Here is a 20,703-nt window from a genome sequence, read left to right as displayed (position 1 = left end):
TTTATTAGGTGCCATCAATGTGTATTGGGCTTTAAAATAAAACAAGCAAAACCAATGATTCCAGCCCTGCCAGAGACTTACCATTCAAAGTATGTGTCTGTACATATACACATACAGATGAAAGGAGAAATAACAAATCACAAAACTAAACAATACAGCTTCAAAATAAATCATCTAGATTATTTAGATTATTTAGAGAGTGTAACTTGGGGGAAACCACAAGATAATACAAAGCAGACTGACGATACATGTAATCAAAACATATAAGACCACAAAACATCAAACTAAATGTGAAAGCATGTTCAAGGCAAGCTTTGTAAGATCTGAGATGGTGGGATCTGAAAAGGCCCATACCGCTACAGTAAATTGTGGCCCCTTGGCTATAATTATGGACTATTTTTTGGAACGATGTTTCCCATTCTTCTTTTGATGGCTATTTTAATGGTTTCCCCATTAGGTTGGGGATGCATGGGTGCTGCTTAAGAAGGCCTTGGATCCATGCCTATGGAATAAAGCTGGTTGCAAGGATGACGTTCGTTGAAAGAATAACTACTCTAGTTGTTCATATGATAGATATGTCACAAGAGCATAAGAAGCTACCTTATATGAAGTCAGACCAAATAAACTATTTTCATTTATTTCATTTATTTTTAGTTACAGACAGATCAGCTGGTTTCTTGAGAGCAGAGCTTGAACTTAGGAAATTTTGGGACCATATGGTTTTCAAAGAAAGCTTTAGCACAATAATAACTTTGCCGTGGTGCCTTCCAGAACTTTCCAAGACATATTTTCCCCAGTGTGATATTCAACACACTAGAATATATGAACTAACTGAAAAATGATTTTACATGCATGATTTTACATTAATTTTGATAATTCCATCCCAAGTATTACATAATCTACAGGCATCATAGTACTTTGAAAACAGATTAATTGTACCTTTCCTCTTCTGTAATGTCTTAATGGACAGTATTATATTGTCATGAGCCTATCCTGCAGATTTTGACAGTCTTTCTTTTAAGTTTTAAGGCAATTGTTGGCTAATAGAAAGGGCAACTTCCAGTAAAAGAAGTCTTTTAACACAAGAGTCCCTTCCCATTTATAATCAATAGAATTCTGACTGTCTTTTATATCTAGCTGGAGGTGCTGAAATAATATTTTGTGATTCAGTTTCATTATCTTGGGCCAAAACTAATAACATGAATTTCATCAAGGCCAAATGTAAGATACTACACTTTAGGCCAAAAAAAAAATGAAATTCAAAGATACAGGATGGGTGATGCCTGGCTCGACAACAGTACATGTGAAAAAGATTTTAGAGTCTGCGTGAACAACAAGTTGAACATGAGTCAACAGTGTGATCCAGCAGTTTAACAATGGGATTTTAGGCTGCATCAAAAGGAGTATAGTGTCTAGATCAGGGGTCCTCAAACTTTTGAAGCAGAGGGCCGGTCCACAATCCTTCAGACTGTGGAGGGGCCAAATTATCATTTGGAGAAAAAAACAAAAACGAATGAATTCCTATGCACAGTGCACATGTCTTATTTATAGTGCAAAACAACAACAATAATGAAAGAACAATACAATATTTAAAAATGAAAACAATTGTAACCAGCATAAACCTATCAGGATTTCAATGGGAAGTGTGGGCCTGCTTCTGGCCAATGAGATAGTCAAGTGAATTAGGATTGTTGTTGTTGTGTGCCTTCAAGTCATTTCAGACATTGGGCGAGCCTAAGTCTCAAATTATTTATTTATTTATTCATTTACTACATTTATTTATTACATTTATATCCCGCCCTTCTCACCCCGAAGGGGACTCAGAGCAGCTGTATGTACATACAATATATTATATTATTAGCATAGCATAATATTTGCATTACATATTACTATATTGAATTATAACACTATACTGTAATATTATATGTAACAGATAACATATAATTAATATTATTATACCGTATTATTATTATTATATTGTATAACATTATAATATTATTATCAATATTATATGTACATACAATATATTATGGGGCCCTGGTGGCGAAGTGTGTTAAAGCACTGAGCTGCTGAACTTGCAGACCGAAAGATTTATTTATTTACAGCATTTATTTACAGCATTTATATTCCGCCCTTCTCACCCCGAAGGGGACTCAGGGCGGATCACATTACACATATAGGCAAACATTCAATGCCTTTTAACATAGAACAAAGACAAACAAACATAGGCTCCGAGGGGCCTCGAACTCATGACCTCCTGGTCAGAGTGATTCATTGCAGTTAATTGCAGCTGGCTTGCTCTCCCGCCTGCGCCACAGCCCGGGCCTGCGCAGTCTCCCGGGATTTGATCCCAGGTTCAAATCCCGGGAGCGGAGTGAGCGCCCGCTGTTAGCTCCAGCTCCTGCCAACCTAGCAGTTCGAAAACATGCCAATGTGAGTAGATCAATAGGTACTGCTCTGGCGGGAAAGTAACGGTGCTCCATGCAGTCATGCCAATGTCCACATGACCTTGGAGGTGTCTACGGACAACGCCGGCTCTTCGGCTTAAAAATTGAGATGAGCACCAACCCCCAGAGTCAGACATGACTGGACTTAACATCAGGGGAAACCTTTACCTTTTACTTATAATATATTCTATTATTAAAAATGATATAAAAATATTATAAAACTGAGGGTGGGGGCCAGGTAAATGACCTTGTAGGGCCGCATCCGGCCCACGGGCCTTAGTTTGGGGACACCTGGTCTAGATCGAGGGAAGTCATGGTGCCTCTCTATTCTGTTTTGGTTAGACCTCACCTAGAATACTGTGTCCAGTTCTGGGCACCACAATTTAAAAGAGATAATTGACAAACTGAGAGGTGTTCAGAGGAGGGCAACTAAAATGATCAAAGGTCTGAACACCATGCCCTATGAGAAGAATCTTAAAGAGCTAGGTATGTTTAGCCTGCAGAAGAAAAGGTTGAGTGGAGACATGATAGCCATGTATAAATATGTGAAAGGATGTCATAAGGAAGAGGAAGCAGGCTTGTTTTATGCTTCTCTGGAAATTAGGACTGGGTTCAAATTACAGGTAAGGAGATTCTACCTGAAGATTAGGAAGAACTTCCTGACGGTAAGAGCTGTTCAGAAATGGAATATTCTGCCTCGGAGTGTGGTAGAAGCTCCTTCCTTAGAGGCTTTTAAACAGAGTCTGGGTGGAAATCTGTCAGAGGTACTTTGTGCTTTTCCTGCATGGTGGGGGGTGGTGTGTGTGAGGTTCATGCGCTGGCTCCTGTTCCGCGCAGGCGCAGTTGGTGTTTTTGTGTTGTTAAGCTTTTTTGGGGGATGGTTGTGTGTTTGAGTTGTGGTTTTATTGTCGGAATCCAGCGGGGAGTCAAGTTTCATGTTTCTGAGTTGTTTAGTTTTGTTGTTAACCTTCAGGTAAAAATGGTCAGAAGCTTTTTATATATAGAGAGAGATTGTAACTGGATCTCATAGCAATAGCTAGTGATTCAAAACACAACATCGACACAACTGGAGACTAAAGATTAATCTTGACTTTGGATCCTTAGATCAAATATTAATTTTAAAAACTGCTTACAACAACCCTTGTCATTAAATAAACATGTAATTTAGCTTAGGTGTATTTAGTCACTATCCTCAATTTTAGACATTCTGTGCAGCTCTTCGCTTCCTATGCTGTTCAGAAGCTATGAGAAGGGAACAAAGTGGAATTAAATGAATTGTGTGTATGGATATGCAGGTCTTGTTTATCATGTAGTTTATGAACACAGACTTCACAGTATGTGTGAATGTGGTCATAGATTCATAGAAGTGAAAGGGGCCTTATGGGCCAGCAGGTCCTATTCTTCACTCAGTGGAGGATATCTAGCTAAAGCTGCCAGCCTCTTTTTAAAGACATCCAGAAAAGGCAATTGGTTCCATTACTGAATGAATGTCTTTCACTGTCAAGAAGTTCCTTCTAAAGTTCAATTTAAATCTACCCTCCTATACACTGCAGAACCTAGTTCTCTGAGACAGTGGAAGTCTGTATCATCCTCTTTGTGTCAGTTCTTAAGGTATTTAAACAGTTTGATATGTCACCCCTTTGTCTTCTGTTCACCAAGTTGAACATGTCCAGTTCCCCCAACTTCTCTTCATATGTTTAGTTCTGCATGTCTCTTATCACTCTTTGTTGCCATTCTCTGGACTTGTCTATTTTCTTTCTTAAATGAAGCTCCCCAAACTGACTGCAATACTCCAGATGAGGCCTGACTGCCACAGAAAACAGGACTGTCTCAATCTCAATTGATTCTATCTATCTATCTATCTATCTATCTATCTATCTATCTATCTTTCATTGTATTACTGTTTCCCCGTTTTTCCATACCTCACAACCTCTGAGGATGCCTGCCATAGATGTGGGCGAAACGTCAGGAGAGAATACTTCTAGAACATGGCCATACAGCCCAGAAAACATACAACAACCCTGTTTCCCAGTTTCCTTATTTCTTCCCTTTAACCATTCTTGCCTCAGAAGACCTTGTCTATTCTTCTGCTCAACATGAATCATTCCTTTTATACAACCCCATTAATTAAAATATGTTCACAAGGACCACTCCTGATTCCTTAACAGTCCAGTTATCCCTTTCCTTGCAAAATATTTTTTCAGTCACACATTCACACCCCAAATTTTCCCACAACCCTCAGCTTCGATAACAGATGAAGTTTGATCCAACAGTTGGTGATTGAATCCACAGCCACTACCACCACATTTATTCTTTTCTCTTTGCTCTTATTTCCATTATCATTAGTTGACTACACATAGGCATACAACGCATGTGTACCACCACCTAGGTTCCCTCCCTCATTGCTGCTGCTCACACCTGTCCATTTCTTCCTCAGTAATCGAACTGGCCATGCTCTGAGCCAAGCTGCTCCACCTAGGCTCAGAGGTGCTACCAGAGGCTGTGGGAGGGAAAGGAAAGGGAAGTAAGGCTGGGCCATTTGGTTACTCCAGGAGTGTGTCTGCTCTGGCTAAACTGGACAGAGAGGGAACATTGTGGCAAGGAAACTTTGTGCTAGCTGCCACTACATTCATTATTCACTTGCTATTCAGTCGTTATATTCAGCCACTCACTTGCTATTTTGGTGTTACCCCTCCAATGGTGTCAACTGGTGCAGTTTATATTCCCTGCACACACACTGGCCCTGCTTGTCCTATGTAAATTATGAAAGGGAAGTTCCTAGATTTTCCATATAGTTTCAGAAGAAACAAATCTCTCTTTTATTGCTTATTCTGTTGAAACTGTTTTCAGCACTTTTTTATAAATGCTTGTTTTGATTCCAAATGCCTTCTTAGCTCCAAGAGTAATTTACATTTGATGTGATGGATAAACTCACATGTATTTACTGTGTGCATCTTAAAAATTAAAGTTAGATGATCTACCTGATATATATGGAGCCAGGGTTTAAAACTGAAAGTGTGTGTGTGTACCATTAATTGTGAATGCAGTTTTATTTGTGGAAGCACTCACCATGATTGCCTCAGTGGCTGAACTCTTGTGTGCACCTCCTTGGATATATGACCTATTGGATACAATAGGATTTACCACTGCATAAATGTGGATAAAATTGTGGTTTAAACTTGTTTAACTGACAGATGTTCTTCCTTCTCCTATCTTGTTGTTATTTCTTTCATTATTGCACCAAGGTGAGCCATCTCTGTTTCCCTGCTAAATGTTTCTGCTCATGCTGCTTTTATTCTCTCTGTCTCCCTTACCAGATCACGTTGTAACCTTTGATCACACAAGAAATGCTTCTTTGTCATTATGTGCAATTTTCCATGGAGGAGAGCAGCAGAGAACAAATAATTAAATCATGAACAACATCAAGTATCTGAAAAGAAACCTCCTTGCCTGAATGAGGACCAGGTGAGATCCTGGGCTGATAAAAGAAATTACACCAATCCCTTATCCATCTTTATTGGAACTACCTATGTTATGATTATTGTTAGCCCACAGCAATGGCTGAAGCACCTCTTTTTTGGGAAACATGTTGAATCAGCATGCAAAGAAAGGCAAGCACTACGCACACACCCACTTGTCTCCAGTTTTGTCAATCTGCTCATTGATTATCAATGAATCTGATTTGGAGATATACCACTTCATAAAGACTAGAAGATTTCCATGAAATATGAAATCCTAAACAGTTGAGGTTCCCAGTTGCTTGAAGAAGACCGATATGTAAGAGAAACTGTCCTGTGAAAGCTCATGCAGACAAGGAAAGTGATGGAACTGGAGAGAGGAGTGTGGCTAAGGCATTCATCTTGCTTCCATATTGACACAAATAAGCAAATACTGGTTAATGTAATTATTACATAATTTCTTAAATAACATTTTAATACTAAGATACAGAGACTCTTGTACAAAATTATTGAGCATCAGAACGGGCCTGGGGGCTGTAGTAGTTGCAGCACTGAACCTGAGACAAATTGGAGACCAAAGGTTCAGGACACTATTTATATTTATTTATTTCCATTTAAGTCCTGTTTTCCTCCTTCTAAAGGACAGAATTTAAAATGAAAGTTTAGCTTTAAAATTTATGATTACAAAAGTTTAAAAATTACACATTAGTTCCACTAAAAAGATAATTTTAAAATACATTTTTAGCATAATTAAAAACATACAAAAACAGAACACCGCCAACACTATTCTGCAATACGATTAAAATCATATATTTATCTGTTATGAATCTGCTTGAGTGGACTTGGATAATTCAGTCACTGCCTTTTTATTTCTATGACCCTTTATAGTGAACGGGCAGTATGCTTATGCATACAAACAGTTCACTACGCCCTCATGTGAGTGGGTTGATGCTCCAGATTGACTTTCTTCCTTGGGGAGAGGAACTGCAAAAGCTTTGGCTTGCAAAGTGAAAGCCTCCCTTTGCGGTTTGGGTCAGTTTAAAACTCTCTTGTCAGATAATCCTCAAACAAAAACAGGCAGACTTGCTACGATATTCACAATTTTTTTTTATTTTATCTTCATAGCAGACAGATTTAAGGGAAAACCTTCCAGTCCTTTCTTGTCCTCATCTTCCCCCTATCTTTTCTCTGCATCTTCCTTTTCAGTCTTCCCTGAACCCCACACTATTACACACACCCTTACAATTACATACAGCTGATTGTATGTGAGCCTCTGCTCACATATCTGTCCTTTGAAGTAAGTTTTCATGTTTTATTTTTCCTAAAGGTGGTATCCTTCTTACTGCTTATACTCTTGCAGTATAACTAGCCAGAAAGTTATGGCTAAAATTGTAACATCCTAACTGATTAGCTGCCTTGAGTCCATATGAGAAGGAAGGCAGGAAATACATACGTATATACATACTTACCTAGGATAATCTTTTGTTGCTGCCAAATAAGCCAGGATTGTAAAACCACAACAAACCTCAGTTTCAAGGTGTTTTACAGTCCTGGTTTGTTTAGAATCAATAAATTAAGACAAATTGCTTATTTTAAGTGGGAAACTAACTGTTCTTCTCTTAGCTTAATCTTCCTCACCTAATGACTCCTGGGAAAAGGCGGTGATCCTAATGGTAGTTTAAAATCTCTTGTGTGGACATACCTTAAGTGATAGTGTCTCTTACACCATCCATCACTGTTTTTAAAGTCACCACATAAGTCATCATGCTCATATGTCTTTGTTTATATAGGGAATAAAAGCATTAGGATACTCTGAGTTGTCAAAAGGAGGTTCCTGGATTCTGAGAGAAAGCTATTTCCCTTAGTCTTTGTCAGCCTTTCATTTATGCTATTCTAAGTGCTGTCTTTACAAGTCATTTCATTGTCTCATTACACTTTGGGCAGAGATGAGATAGTAGCAAGTGTGTCTTTTCAAGCATGAAGCTTGCCAAACAGTGGTGATGTGTGGAAGTTCATCTTTGCTTACTCTACTGCTGTGATCACTGGCTTTTCACCTCATTTATGTTCATCTCTGAGTGGTGTGTGTCTTCTGTAAGTTCCCTTTTCTTCTTTGCATTCTCAGGTTTCTTCTCTGCATGTGAGCCCACGCTGATGACTCTGGAGATGTGCCTGCTCTTTAATGTGAGTACCCCGAGAGCAGAGCCCTGCTGTTTGTGGTGAGGACTTCGAAACACCATCTGAGCAGTCTGGCAACTCCTTCATCCCTTTGCCCTCTCCCTTCTCAAAACATCAGTCTGTTAGATCATCCGTGTCAATTTGCTATGACATACATCAACGCTGATGAGAGGCAGGAGCACTGTCGGGTAATTTTGAGCTGCCAGAATAATCAGCTGTATGCACAACATGGCTTAAAGAATTTCTCGATTAACGGCATGCATCCAGCAAAGAACTTGGACTCTTGTATTTTTACTGGTGACTTTAATCCTGTAAGAAAGACAGACAGCAACTCAGGGACACATCTGTATCGGAGTATGGAGAACCTGCACTGGGCTACAGTGGAAGACTCACATGGCCATCCTCGTTGTGGGAGTGTTGACAGTGAACTTGTTTTCAATTACAGAGGCACAACACATTGGTCCAAGTATTCAGTGAAGGGCTCCCCATCCCCCAGCTCACCTGAATGCTGCCGACACTTTCCCCTTCTCTCAGAGCGGATGCCATCTGCAGTGCGAGACATAGCCCTTCCTCCTTGTGCCAAAGTGCCTCCGTGGCTTTTCTCCTCAATAGATGGGGATGCCAAGAAAACCTTGAAAGAAAAACTTAGAAGTCATAGCACTAAAGTAGCAGAGGTTTGCAAGCCTATCAGACCACAAGCTTCATTGAACGACCTGGTGGCAAGGGAATGCTCTGAATGTCGAGCATGCCAGCAGTATAAGAACGGTTGTTCAGTGAATTGTTGCACCATATTTGTGCAGCACGCTAGCCTTTTTCATGAACCATGGGTGGCTCTGGGGCAGCAACGTCCATGTTTTTCTCGCAGGTTAACCAGTCCAGAGGACATCAAACAGGAAGCTCAGAGAAGGTTGCAGATCAGAAGACAGAACAGCTCGCCCAATTTGACCCTCCACTGTGCCAGTGATGATCAGGAAATGGTCAAATCCCAAACGACTGGATCCGTAAAAGGCTGTATGGGAGAAGTGGACATAAAAAAGTATTCAACACTGAACAGAAAAGGAGACTGCAAAGAAAGGCTTTACATTCCAACTTTTGAAGAATTTAAGAGGATGAGAATCAAGGAGACATGTTTTCTCCATGGGAGCAGTGAGACAGCAAAAGATAAAAAGAAAGTGGCTCCAGAGTTAGAAGAAAAAGAAAATCTTTATTCAGATGCTGAGCAGGATCTTGCCAAAGAATCTATTTCAGTACTGGATGATTATGATGAAGTGTTTCATGAAAATACTCAGAGTGTTTCTGGTCTTGTTGGCTATCAAGACACTTCATCCACATGGGACAGGAGTCTCTGCCTGATGAATACACAAATGGCTAAAGACAGGAATGATGAAGTGCCATCTTCAGATGCAACCTCAGTCCCTATTTGTTCTAGTCCAGTTCCAAGACCACTTCTACAATCTTCTGTTTCTAGGGAGGTGAAAACTCTGGATGGAGTGGAGAAGCAAGGATTGGATGCAAGACAACTCACCAGTGTCCTTCAACATGCTGGACAGTCTCTTGCACCTGAAGCCCAGTCTTCTTGCTGCCCAATGCTATTAGAAGTGACAGATATATCCAGCTATGGAGCTAAGCTACAGAAAATGAAGGATGAATTTATAGGTTCTGCATTGGACCTCATTAAAAAGAGGTAACTAGTTCTCTTAGAATTCCTGAAAGCAATTTGAGTTTAAAGATACTTACCTTAGAAATTTAGCTGGCAAGTTCTCGAGCTTCCTCTCTGAATTAATATGCTGTAGAGGTTATGTAGTTTTGCTTTCATTAGCATAGAAACTCTTGTTTGGAGTAGTTCTCTTTATCAACAATCATGAAGAGTTAATTTCTCTGAGGTCTTAGATGGTTGTAGTGAGGGACACAATGTTTCAGGCAGATTAATTAATACACAATGGGGATGCATTTTTCCTCTTTGGGAGAATTGACTGGTAGTGTATACTTGCTTATTTTGTTGAGTCAATAGGAATAGATTTGTGAGAGTATTTTTCCCATGAAGACTCATGGGAAACAATTATAAACTATGTTTTGATGTTTGTATGTTTTCTTTAAATATTGCCAAGATTAACTTCAGTTTGTCCAGAAAATATGACAAGTTGAAATCAATTGAAAATAAAACTGGAAGCTTTTATTTCTCATAGCTGTAGCAGTGCAGCTTTGCATGCCTGTGAGGAAGCTAGGTTCATGATAGAAATCCTAAAGCAGGGGTCCTCAAACTTTTTAAACAGGGGGCCAGTTCGCAATCCTTCAGACCATTGGAGGGTCGGACTATAGTTTTTTTAAAAAAAAAAACTATGAACAAATTCTTATGCACACTGCACATATCTTATTTTGAAGTAAAAAAATAAAACGGGAAAAAGTACAGCCTCAATGTTAATAATAATAATAATCATCATCATCATCATCATCATCATCATCATCATCATCATGAGGGTTGGAAGAGACCCCTTGGGCCATTTAGTCCAACCCCCTTCTGCCTTTGTGCACCAAAAGCACAAGCAAAGCACCCCTCAATAATTAATCATTCATAAAATAAATAATTAAATAATAATTAAAATGCCATTAAAAAAAACACAAGCAAAGCATTGGAAGGCACATCAGGCAAGGAAGGAGGTGGGAAAGGTGCGCGCTGGGCGCGTGAGGCGGTGGGTTAGGTGCGTGCTTTCCCCAGCAGCGGCAGTGGTGGGAAAGGTGCACGCAGGGCGGGGGAGGAGGGAAAGGCGCATGCGAGCCTTTCCCTTCTTCTCCTTCTCGCTGCATGCGCCTTCCTCAGTGGAGGAGGAGGGAGCCACCGCCGCCACGGGGGCCGGATATATGGTTTCTGGGGGCCGCATGTGGCCCGCGGGCTCCGGCCCTAAAGCTATGGTTTAGCCCTATGTTCAAATCTGTCCCTTTGTTATTCTTGTTCTTATAGTGAATTGCCTCACAGCTGGATTACACAACCCAACAAAAACACTTGCGTTGGATAGACCACATTAGCTCTAGTTTCTTGGATATGGTTATCATGATTTCTCATGGGCCAGCAGATGGCAACTGGTAGATGACATATGCTCTGTATCTCAAAAATTAGAGCTGATATGGGAAAATTGTGCTATTTAAGGAATTAGTAGGTCACACATACCCAGAAACACTCAATACATCAGTCAGGTCCAGTGTTTCCAGAATGGTGATTTTAGTGGTTCTCAGTAAGTTTTTCCATACCATGTGTTTGGGGCAATGTATTTGTACAAGTTAAGATGCATGACGTAAAGGCAGGCATTAAGAGTGCAGTTGTGTGTACTATTTAGAAATAAGTCTTTTTGTATTCACTCATTCACTCTTTGAGGTTGTGTAAAGGAATGCAACATACAGTAAGGACAATATGTTAGAAGTCCGAGGATTCATAATTCTGGAGTTTTGAGGTCATAGGCAGTGAATTAAATGACATCCCTCTGTGTTTTTATTCCTTAAAATAACAATACTCCACAGCTTTATTGTCACTAGAATGAGAGAGAAAATATTTGCAGTATCCAAGTTTATGTTTTAATAAGGGCAGTAGGATTGAGATCCTTAGGGTCGGTTTCTGCAATATGTGACAGGGAGGCTACTTCGAAATGTGCCCATGTGCCAGTGACTAAGTGTCTGTGTGCCGTGTCTTTGTGTGTTGATTGCCTTTTGTGGCCTGGTTTGACCTGGTGCTATTGATCCATGTGCTATTTTCCAGTGGCAAGGGGGAAACTAGTGGGGAATTAGTTTGTGCATGTCAGTAGCTCTCCACACAGGACAGCACAAGGTTGGCACAAAATATTATCCTGTCAGATGTGAATGGTAAAATGATGCCCCTTACCAGGTTAGATTGCATGGCACCAGCAGCTCCAGCGCCTGATTTCTTCTCTATCCAATTCCCAAACATCTGTCACCTGATGGAGCTGCCTCTTTCAGTTTAATGGCAGGGCCTGTGCTGAAGCAGCATTCAGGACAGGATTTATTTATTCATTCATGTGAAAAATTTGCTTCAAAGAGTGGCCTTCCTAGATTAATATTTTTGATTATAACACTTAAAGATTTCTGCTAAAATTCTTCACCGTTAGAAAGGCACACAGCAGTCCAGTCCTTTATTTTTTAATTTCGTGCCTCATAATCCACCATTGCTTGCTCAGCTCATTATGAAAGCAGCTTAATGTTTTAATTCTGAGCCCCCGAGATGTCATGTTTATCATCATGGAAAAATCTAAATCCTCACATAAATTGCATAATGTTTTTGGCTTAAGCAAAAGGCAAAGCTGAAAGGGAATACTGATTTATTATGTCATAATATGAATCGTGTGTACCAGGCTATCTAAACCAGCCATTCCTCAACCCGGTGCCCTCAAAATGTGTTGATCTCCAATTTCCATCATCCCTAACCAGGGGAAGAATGGGCTGTTGTGACCAGGGACTTGTAGTCTAGTTCATTTGGAAGCTGATCGACTGGGAAGGGCAGTTTTAACATTCTGAGTTCAATGGCAAGAATCAGATAACGGTGAAACATGGGATGTTACTAAATATATCTCAGTAAATGAAATTGGAGTTTATAGTCTGTAAGGAAAAGCAGTTTAGCATTTTAGAGTGATGTGGAGGTTGTGGAGGAAAGAATCCCAGGTGAGAGGTTCTTTAGATTAATGCATGTAAAACACAATAGATTACTGACTAAAAAGCATTTTTGTCAAAATCAAAATATTAACCATTTCCAAGGATTATAGGGAAGATGAAAAGAGATGTACAACCATCTTGAAATACAGGGGATTTGGGCAGGATTAGTATAGTATACAACACATGCAGAATCAACTAGTCTTCTTTTCTGTGTTAGTATTACAAATAACTGTTGTATACCAATTTATATTGTTTATTGATGGCAGAATTCAGTATGAATACATTACAAGTGTTTTAACTAGTAAAGTATTTATGGACTTATGAAGTCTGAAAGCTAACTAATCATTTTAATTCTCTACATCTTTTTCTTTTCCATTTGTTTTAAAAAGTAACTTGGTTCCTTATGAAAGCTCATATTGCCAACTGTCCAAATCCTATCTCCTTCTGCACATTTTATATTCCTTCTGTAAAAAATGTATCCTGCTCTAGAATATTGCTTGGATAAAGAGCAGTTTGAAAAAAAATATCTTGAGAGACTTGGGCTGTAGGGGAGGTGAAAGAATGCTAGGCGTCAACGAAGAAAACATTGTTCAGTGACTGAAAAATGAAAAGAGAAGGTTGCAGAATCAAAATAAAGAAGGAATTGCACTTCTAAAGATCTCCAGGACACAAGAAAATGTATGGGGCAAAGTATCAGTCTCTCATGGTTTGCTATGCGTACCTAGGCCTTTTGGGAATTATAGTCCAACATTAAGTGCAGAGCAAAATGTTGTCCACCCATAATCTGAAGGCATCTTTGTTCCTTTGACCATTCCTTCACAGCCTGTAAGACTTAGGGGGAGTTGAAGAACTCCTATTCCTGCACATGCCATGGAGTTTGAATTACAGGATTGGGAGTGCCCAAACCCTATGCTAGAGAACTGTAATAACATTGTGTGGCAGAAGACTCATCCGAGAGAGATAGAGCCATAGAGTTGGGCAGTATCAAATTGTTATCAACTCAACCTCCTTTTCCTCCCCACAAGGCAGATTTATCCATGCATCAGCTTGTTACGGATCAATCCAGTTCACAGTGTGCTATTAGCTGAAAGCAAGAGTAAGCAAGTTGAATTGCCTTGAGCTGTGTGCAGATCAGATAATGCCAAATTATATATTGAAGTGATTCAAGACACATGGAAAATGCATATGCATATATATGTGTATGCATTCTCCAAGGTCAATAAATTAGTTTAAATTAGCACTGCTGAAACACTCTTTTTCTTTTGTATACAACCTGTGAAGTCATTTTCACACTACTTTTGATGTTCCTCATTACTTAATTTGTAGCACTATTTCAGGAAATCAGATAGGAAATCAAGTGAAATGAATCAGTCTGTCCTTATTAGTAGACAAGACCAATTTAGTTGCTATTAAAACTTTATTTGTATATTGTAGGAGTGTTGAACCTCTATTTACAATATGCATAGCAACTGGGCGTACTGGCAGGGGCAATTGGGCATTGAAGTCTAACGGCTTCTGGAAGGCGGCAGATTCCCCAACATTGGTATCATTGCCATATCTGATATCAGAGGCGGTCCAACCATAAGGTGAAATAGGTATTTGCCTGTGGCGCCATCGTCCCGGGGGCACCATCGTCCTGGGAGGAGGGCACCACTCTCCACCTCCTTCTCTTTCGGGCCTTCCAGCGGCCGCGCTGGGCCTTCCGGCCAGCGCAGACCCACCTTCGCACCACGCAAGCCCACCTTTGGGGCCTTCAGAGATTGTGAGGTCTGTAGGAACTTGGAAGCTAGGTATGTGGGGTTTATATATCTGTAGAAGGTCCAGGGTGGGAGAAAGAACTTTTCTTTGAAGCAGGTGTGAATGTTGTAATTAATCACCTTGATTAGCATTTAATGGCCCTGTGGCTTCAAGGCCTGGCTTCTTCTTGCCTGGGAGAATCTTTTTTTGGGAGGAGTTAGCTGTCCCTGATTGTTTACTGTCTGGATTTCTTCTCTTTTCAGAGTGTTGTTCTTTATTTATTGTCCTGATTTTAGAGGGTTTTTTTAATACTGAGGGCTATTTGGGTTATCTAAGTCCACACTGCCCTATATCCCTGTTCAATGTTTAGTGCTAAATTTGCAAATATAGTAATTCCTACATAACATTACCATGTATTGAACTGCTTTTTCTATTGATTTGTTGTAAAACATGATGTTTTGGTGCTTAATTTTTAAAATCATAATGTAATTTGATGTTTTATAGGCTTTTCCTTTATACTTCCTTATTATCCAACATTTTCGCTTATCCAACGCTTTTATTTTTCAGTGATTGGTTTGGGGGGGCGCCAAAATTCTGTTCGCCTACACTTGAAAAATACCTAGGGCCGGCTCTGTCTGATATTATCATACTTAATCATAACTTTCCTCATACATAGATAAATGCAACTGTAGGAAGCAAAGTGTGGGACAAGAAAGGCCTTTGGTCTGATCCATATGGTTCCTCTCATATTCTTAAAGTATGCCACAGTTTAATATTCTCTCTGTGATTAGCAAGATCATGCTCAAAATAGAAGCATTTTCCTGGGGATAATATCTAAATCTCATGCAACAAATGAGCAAAACATGAATTTGTTGTGTTACTAACATCTGGAACAACTCTTTATTTTATCAATTCTTACACAGTACACACTCAATACATGAGAGCTAGATACTTGCTTCTTGATGCTGTTGCTGTTTTGCTATTGTAATTAATCCTGTTTATGATGACTACTCATTTTGTCTTGGGCCCCAAATAAACTGTTTTCTCACAATTTCTAGATTACAAAGTATACATATGCATAGTATCTAATAAACCTGAAAACACTTGCTTATATTTGTGCTTAATAAAGGTTGTCTCTTGTCTAAGAGGAAATGAAATACCTAAGCGGAGTGAGAGGATTAAAAAATCAGTACAGTTTCAATTAATTTTATTTAGAACTCTTAAGGGGACAAACTTTTAAATGTACTAATAAGTGTTAGTTATGTATGCACCCAAGCATTGTTGTAAGTACAGTTGTATGTATTGGGTGGCAGATTTAGAAGAAAGAAAGCATGAGGCATTCTTAGCTTGACACAAATCAAATGTAACCCATAGAATCAGAGTTTGCACGTAGAATGCACACATGTAATGTGAAAATCAGCAGTACATTTTTAAATACGTTTTTTTCCTCTCTACCATCAAACCTGGCTCTGGATTGCTGTTTGAGCATTGTATTAATGTAATACTGTCCCTTAACTTATAGCTGCAGTGCTGAAACAGCCTCTGACCCCTCCTCCAAAGGATCATGTGAACTCAAGAAGACTGATTCCTCTTTTGCAGAGGATTCTCATCAATTCACAGTGAGTTACCTGGTTTAGAACACAGATGAGTTTTAGAAATCTGTCTGTCTGTTTATTCTTTTATCACATCTATATCACACCTTCCCTTTCCAAGCAACTCACATACATACCTCCTTCTCATTTTTATTTTAACAGCTACATTGTTTGAAAGAGTGTGATTGAACCAAGATCTGACACTGAAATGAGAAGCTGAATCTAGATCTCCCTAGTAGAAGTCCAGAAAGCCAGCTGTGACATGCCTTTACTTACCATTGCCTATCTTAATTGTTCTGTATTCCTGGCACAAATCTCCTGGCTCTGGCTCTCCTTTCTGTTCCTTTCTCCTTATGATTTTCAGTGAAAAATGAACAAATCAATAAAGGATACTATGGCACAAATCCTGATATGTTTCCTTGTGACCAACAGTGCTATCCTACTTAGAAGTAACTTGTTAGGTTCAATAGAGTTTATTCACAGGTAGATGGGTACAGATTCACAGCCTAAGTGTCATTGAAAGTGCTGGCTTTGTTCTGTTGGCTTCAGTAAGACTTAGGTCACTACCAATGTTAGCTGGATTTAGCTGGTTAGATTTAAATTGTTCTGAAAGCTATTTTCATGGCTTTACACAACAGGTATGATGTGAACTATACTTGTATAAAAGAGCTGAGAGTTCTCTGATATTAATCTATAGATCCTTTACAGAAATAAAGTAATGCCTTTGATATCTTGGGGGCAATGACAAACCAGTTTTGTAGTGGTTTAAATGAATAGTATAAACACCCTTTTCAACTGTTAATCTACTGGATGAGGTGGAAAGGAATTTTTGATTGCATCCAGGAATTGTGGAATTAGTTATGGAAAGAATATTTGCCATTATTTGTTTCATGATCAAAAAATATTTTCCCAACACTCAGAAATCCCAGTTGAGAAGAAAAATACAGCAACAAGAATTTTGCCCAGATTGTCAGCTTCCAGAAATGCTCTGGGAACTTATTCTGTGCAGAAATACACATGGCTTTTTTTGCATGTGAGAATTGTTGGGGTTTGCACAAAAAACATTTTCCAGGCAGCCACGTGTAGAAACCTGCACAAAGACCTTGTGGAAATAGTCTTTTTGCTCAATAAAAACCTAAAAATAAAAAAAAATTGCAAAAAAAACTTCTTGTAAAAAAATTCTGTGCAGGAGTTTTACTGTGCAAGATTTTATTTTTCAGGATTGCTGGATTTTGTATAGAAAATTTCAATGTTGTGCTGTAAACAATTCCTGGAAACAGGTTTTGTGTGTGTGTATGTGTGTGCAAGACAGCACCATTCTTATATTTTAAAAAATCCAGTGTACATTCTGTACATTCCCAAAACACTTTGTGAGGAATGAATACTAGATGAAAACTGCACATAAATTCTTGTTCTCTTGTCTCCGAAGGCAGAAAAAAAATATAAATTACTCGTGGGAATGAAATAATCAAATATTGGCACTCCTGGTTGGAAAATATTTAATTGACTGATATTTGGTAGTTCTCAGGAGTACATTTAAATTCTGAATAGTATGTTGTCATTATAATCTTTAGGCAACCTATACCTGCTATTGCGAAATCATGCAACATCATCTTCCATGCTTGATTGTTCAGCTGAAATTTCTCATCACAACATCCCAGAAAAAATACATACCTTTTATTGTCCCTTCCTCTAACCCATCCCCAATTCTTGCCATATCAAGGATCCATTGCATGCTTACATCCTCATATAAGAGTTTAACATAAAATAAGAACTCTTATCTTACCTAATTAGTTGATTCCTCAGCAAACAGGAGAAAGAGCAGAAAGAATTGTGTGGAGGAGGTTGGGTTACTAGTGAATTGGCCAATTTTTTTAGATACCTTACATTTGGTATAGTAAAACTGTTGTTGTTGTTGTTGTTGTTGTTAGTAGTAGTACTATTTATATCTCTTTTTTCTCTGCCAAAGGAGATTCAAATTGGCTAACATTAAAAACCATAGAAACATAGAAACATAGAATAGTAGAGTTGGAAGAGACCACATGGGCCATCCAGTCCAACCCCCTGCCAAGTAGCAGGAAATCGCGTTCAAAGCACCCCTGACAGATGGCCATCCAGCCTCTGCTTAAAAGCCTCCAAAGAAGGAGCCTCCACCACAGTCCGGGGGAGAGAGTTCCACTGTCGAACAGCTCTCACAGTGAGGAAGTTCTTCCTGATGTTCAGGTGGAATCTCCTTTCCTGTAGTTTGAAGCCATTGTTCCGTGTCCTAGTCTGCAGGGCAGCAGAAAACAAGCTTGCTCCCTCCTCCCTATGACTTCCCTTCACGTATTTGTACATGGCTATCATGTCTCCTCTCAGCCTTCTCTTCTGCAGGCTAAACATGCCCAGTTCTTTAAGCCGCTCCTCATAGGGCTTGTTCTCCAGATCATTTTAGTTGCCCTCCTCTGGACGCTTTCCAGCTTGTTAACATCTCCCTTCAATTGCGGTGCCCAGAATTGTGGGAGAAACATTGGACACAGTATTCCAGGTGTGGTCTGACCAAGGCAGAATAGAGCGGTAGCATGACTTCCCTGGATCTAGATGCTATTCCCCTATTTATGCAGGCCAGAATCCCGTTGGCTTTTTTAGCAGCTGCATCACATTGTAGGCTCATGTTTAATTAACAATGTATTAATTAAAACCTAACACATGTAAACAGTAAAATAAAATTAGGCATAGAAATATTAAAAGTAACAACAACAACAACTTTATTTCTAGACCGCCCTCTCTCCCCAGAAGGACTCAGGGCAATTTACATGCATATAAAAAGGCAAACATTTAATGCCATAAGTACATCATATAATATCAAAAAATGAGAAATAATATTAACAGACTTATTACTGTAAAACTAGGATGTTTTTCAGAAGTGTAATAGGACCCAAGAGTCTAAATGCCTTTTATTGAAAAATGTGATAGGGTAGAAAGATCAATTCTCTGTATAGAAGTTAAAAATGCAAAAAAGTTAAAAGTACATACAGTAGTTAAAACCAACAAAACCATCTTACAAATTTATTAAACTATATAAAACTAATCAGTGTGCTTGTTTTCCTTGCAGAGCTCCAATTCCAACTGCCGCAGATCCAGTTCTGACATCTCCCACGAACCTTCAGACTGCACCAAAGCTCAGCGGGAGTGCCGACTACGGCCCCATTTCAGTGATCCAATGCCAACAGATGCTGTGAAGAGGAAACAACTGGAACTGAAGATAGCAGCAGCAGCCCGGCAGCATGCCCAGAAGCGCCGACAAGAGAGAGATCCCAGTATGTCCCCTGCAATTTTTGGACTGTTCTTGTCACTCAGAGTTCTGTTGGTGTTTTATCACAAGGTTGACATTTATCATCTAGAGCCATTTTGTTTGACCCTGGCACATGTACCTCTAGACTTTTCCATTCAAGAATAATGGGATGTGCTTAGCAGCTCATAGTCATCATATATACTACGGAAGTGATCAGAATCATGTGACTGGGTGGAATGTATGGCCCTTCATCCCTCCAGACCCTCCCAAGTCCCTCCCCCCAAATCTTTTGGCAAAGAGTACAGTCTTACATTCCAGTTTCATGGAGCAACATCCTGAAACAGAACCAGGTCCAATCCAAAAATGACCAATGGTGACCAGAGTGCCACTTCCTGTCATGGAAATGGTGGTAGCAGCAGTGCAGTGCAGCTTGTATGAGTGGGCTTTGGAGGTAGCAAAAATAGCTCTCTGGTTCCCTGTATTCCTTCCCCGCAAAGGATGTCTACTTTGCACTGCTCTTGGTTTCCTTTATAACAGCTTTTGCTAACTGGGCACCCTCCAAGGTGTTAGCCTGTGGCCCCAATCTCACCCAGCTGGAGAGGTTAGTGGCCAAGATGTTGGTGCTGGCAGTCCAAGGCTCCTAAGGTGCACTAAGCTGTGGAAGGCTTCTTTATAAGAAGAATCAAGCATCTGAAAGAATCAATTTGGAAAGGTTTCTGAGACCATTCTGAATATATCCAGCAAAGGATCCAGAAAAATTGAGATGCAAACTATGGCAGTACCATCACACTTTCATATGTAAAGTGAAGTTCTAATGCTCTTCCTCTTTAGCAATCAGCCCCTGTGACAATGAATGGCATGATGAACGATGAATGGGAGTTGGAATAGTCCTAGAAATAGGCAGAGCAGATGAAATCAAGGATAAAGGAATTCCTTGCATTGAGCCAGTTGCAGATGAATCAGACCAACAGCATGTTTTCACACCAGCCAAATATTTGCATTGTCTTGTAGCTATGAGGTCCCATTTAAACACACAGTGTGTAAATTTTTTTAAATTATCTGTCTGAATCTTTGACCATTCAGCTTCAGGGGATGACCTCAGGTTGCAATAGAGAAAAAGAGCTCCTCCCTATTCACCTTCTCCAGACTATGGGCAATTATTATATACACTTCTACAGTTATCTTCCCTTGCTTGATGTTTTTTGAAAGCTAGTAATCACAAATTTTGTAAACTTTTCTCATAGGGAAGTTGCTTCAGCTTTTTATTGTTTTGGTTGCTATTGCCTGCACTTTTCCTGAATTGAAGCCCAGAATCCAGCTGGGTCTGGTTGGCTGCCAAGGTTGGATCAAATACTTTTACCGCT

The 20,703-nt window shown here is 39.6% G+C and overlaps 1 protein-coding gene across 5 annotated transcripts in view; it reads left to right on the top strand.

Annotated features, from left to right (window-relative positions):
* The window catches only part of LOC100560498 (myosin-M heavy chain), a 104,537-nt gene that overhangs the window by 67,804 nt on the left and 16,030 nt on the right, over positions 1–20,703 (top strand). For 3 of the 5 annotated variants that reach the window (XM_003214898.4, XM_062967398.1, XM_016994014.2), the window contains 4 exons: positions 5,765–5,912; positions 8,028–9,764; positions 15,996–16,092; positions 19,160–19,364. In XM_003214898.4, coding sequence (XP_003214946.2) covers positions 8,227–9,764; positions 15,996–16,092; positions 19,160–19,364 — 1,840 coding nt within the window. In that variant the 5' untranslated portion in view covers positions 5,765–5,912; positions 8,028–8,226. The remainder of the gene's footprint in view (positions 1–5,764; positions 5,913–8,027; positions 9,765–15,995; positions 16,093–19,159; positions 19,365–20,703) is intronic. The other 2 variants (XM_062967399.1, XM_062967400.1) reach the window with 2 other exon arrangements.

Source organism: Anolis carolinensis, chromosome 1, assembly GCF_035594765.1.
Source record: "Anolis carolinensis isolate JA03-04 chromosome 1, rAnoCar3.1.pri, whole genome shotgun sequence".
In the NCBI taxonomy this organism is placed as follows: domain Eukaryota; kingdom Metazoa; phylum Chordata; class Lepidosauria; order Squamata; family Dactyloidae; genus Anolis; species Anolis carolinensis.
This window is presented reverse-complemented; position numbering and strand designations above follow the sequence as displayed.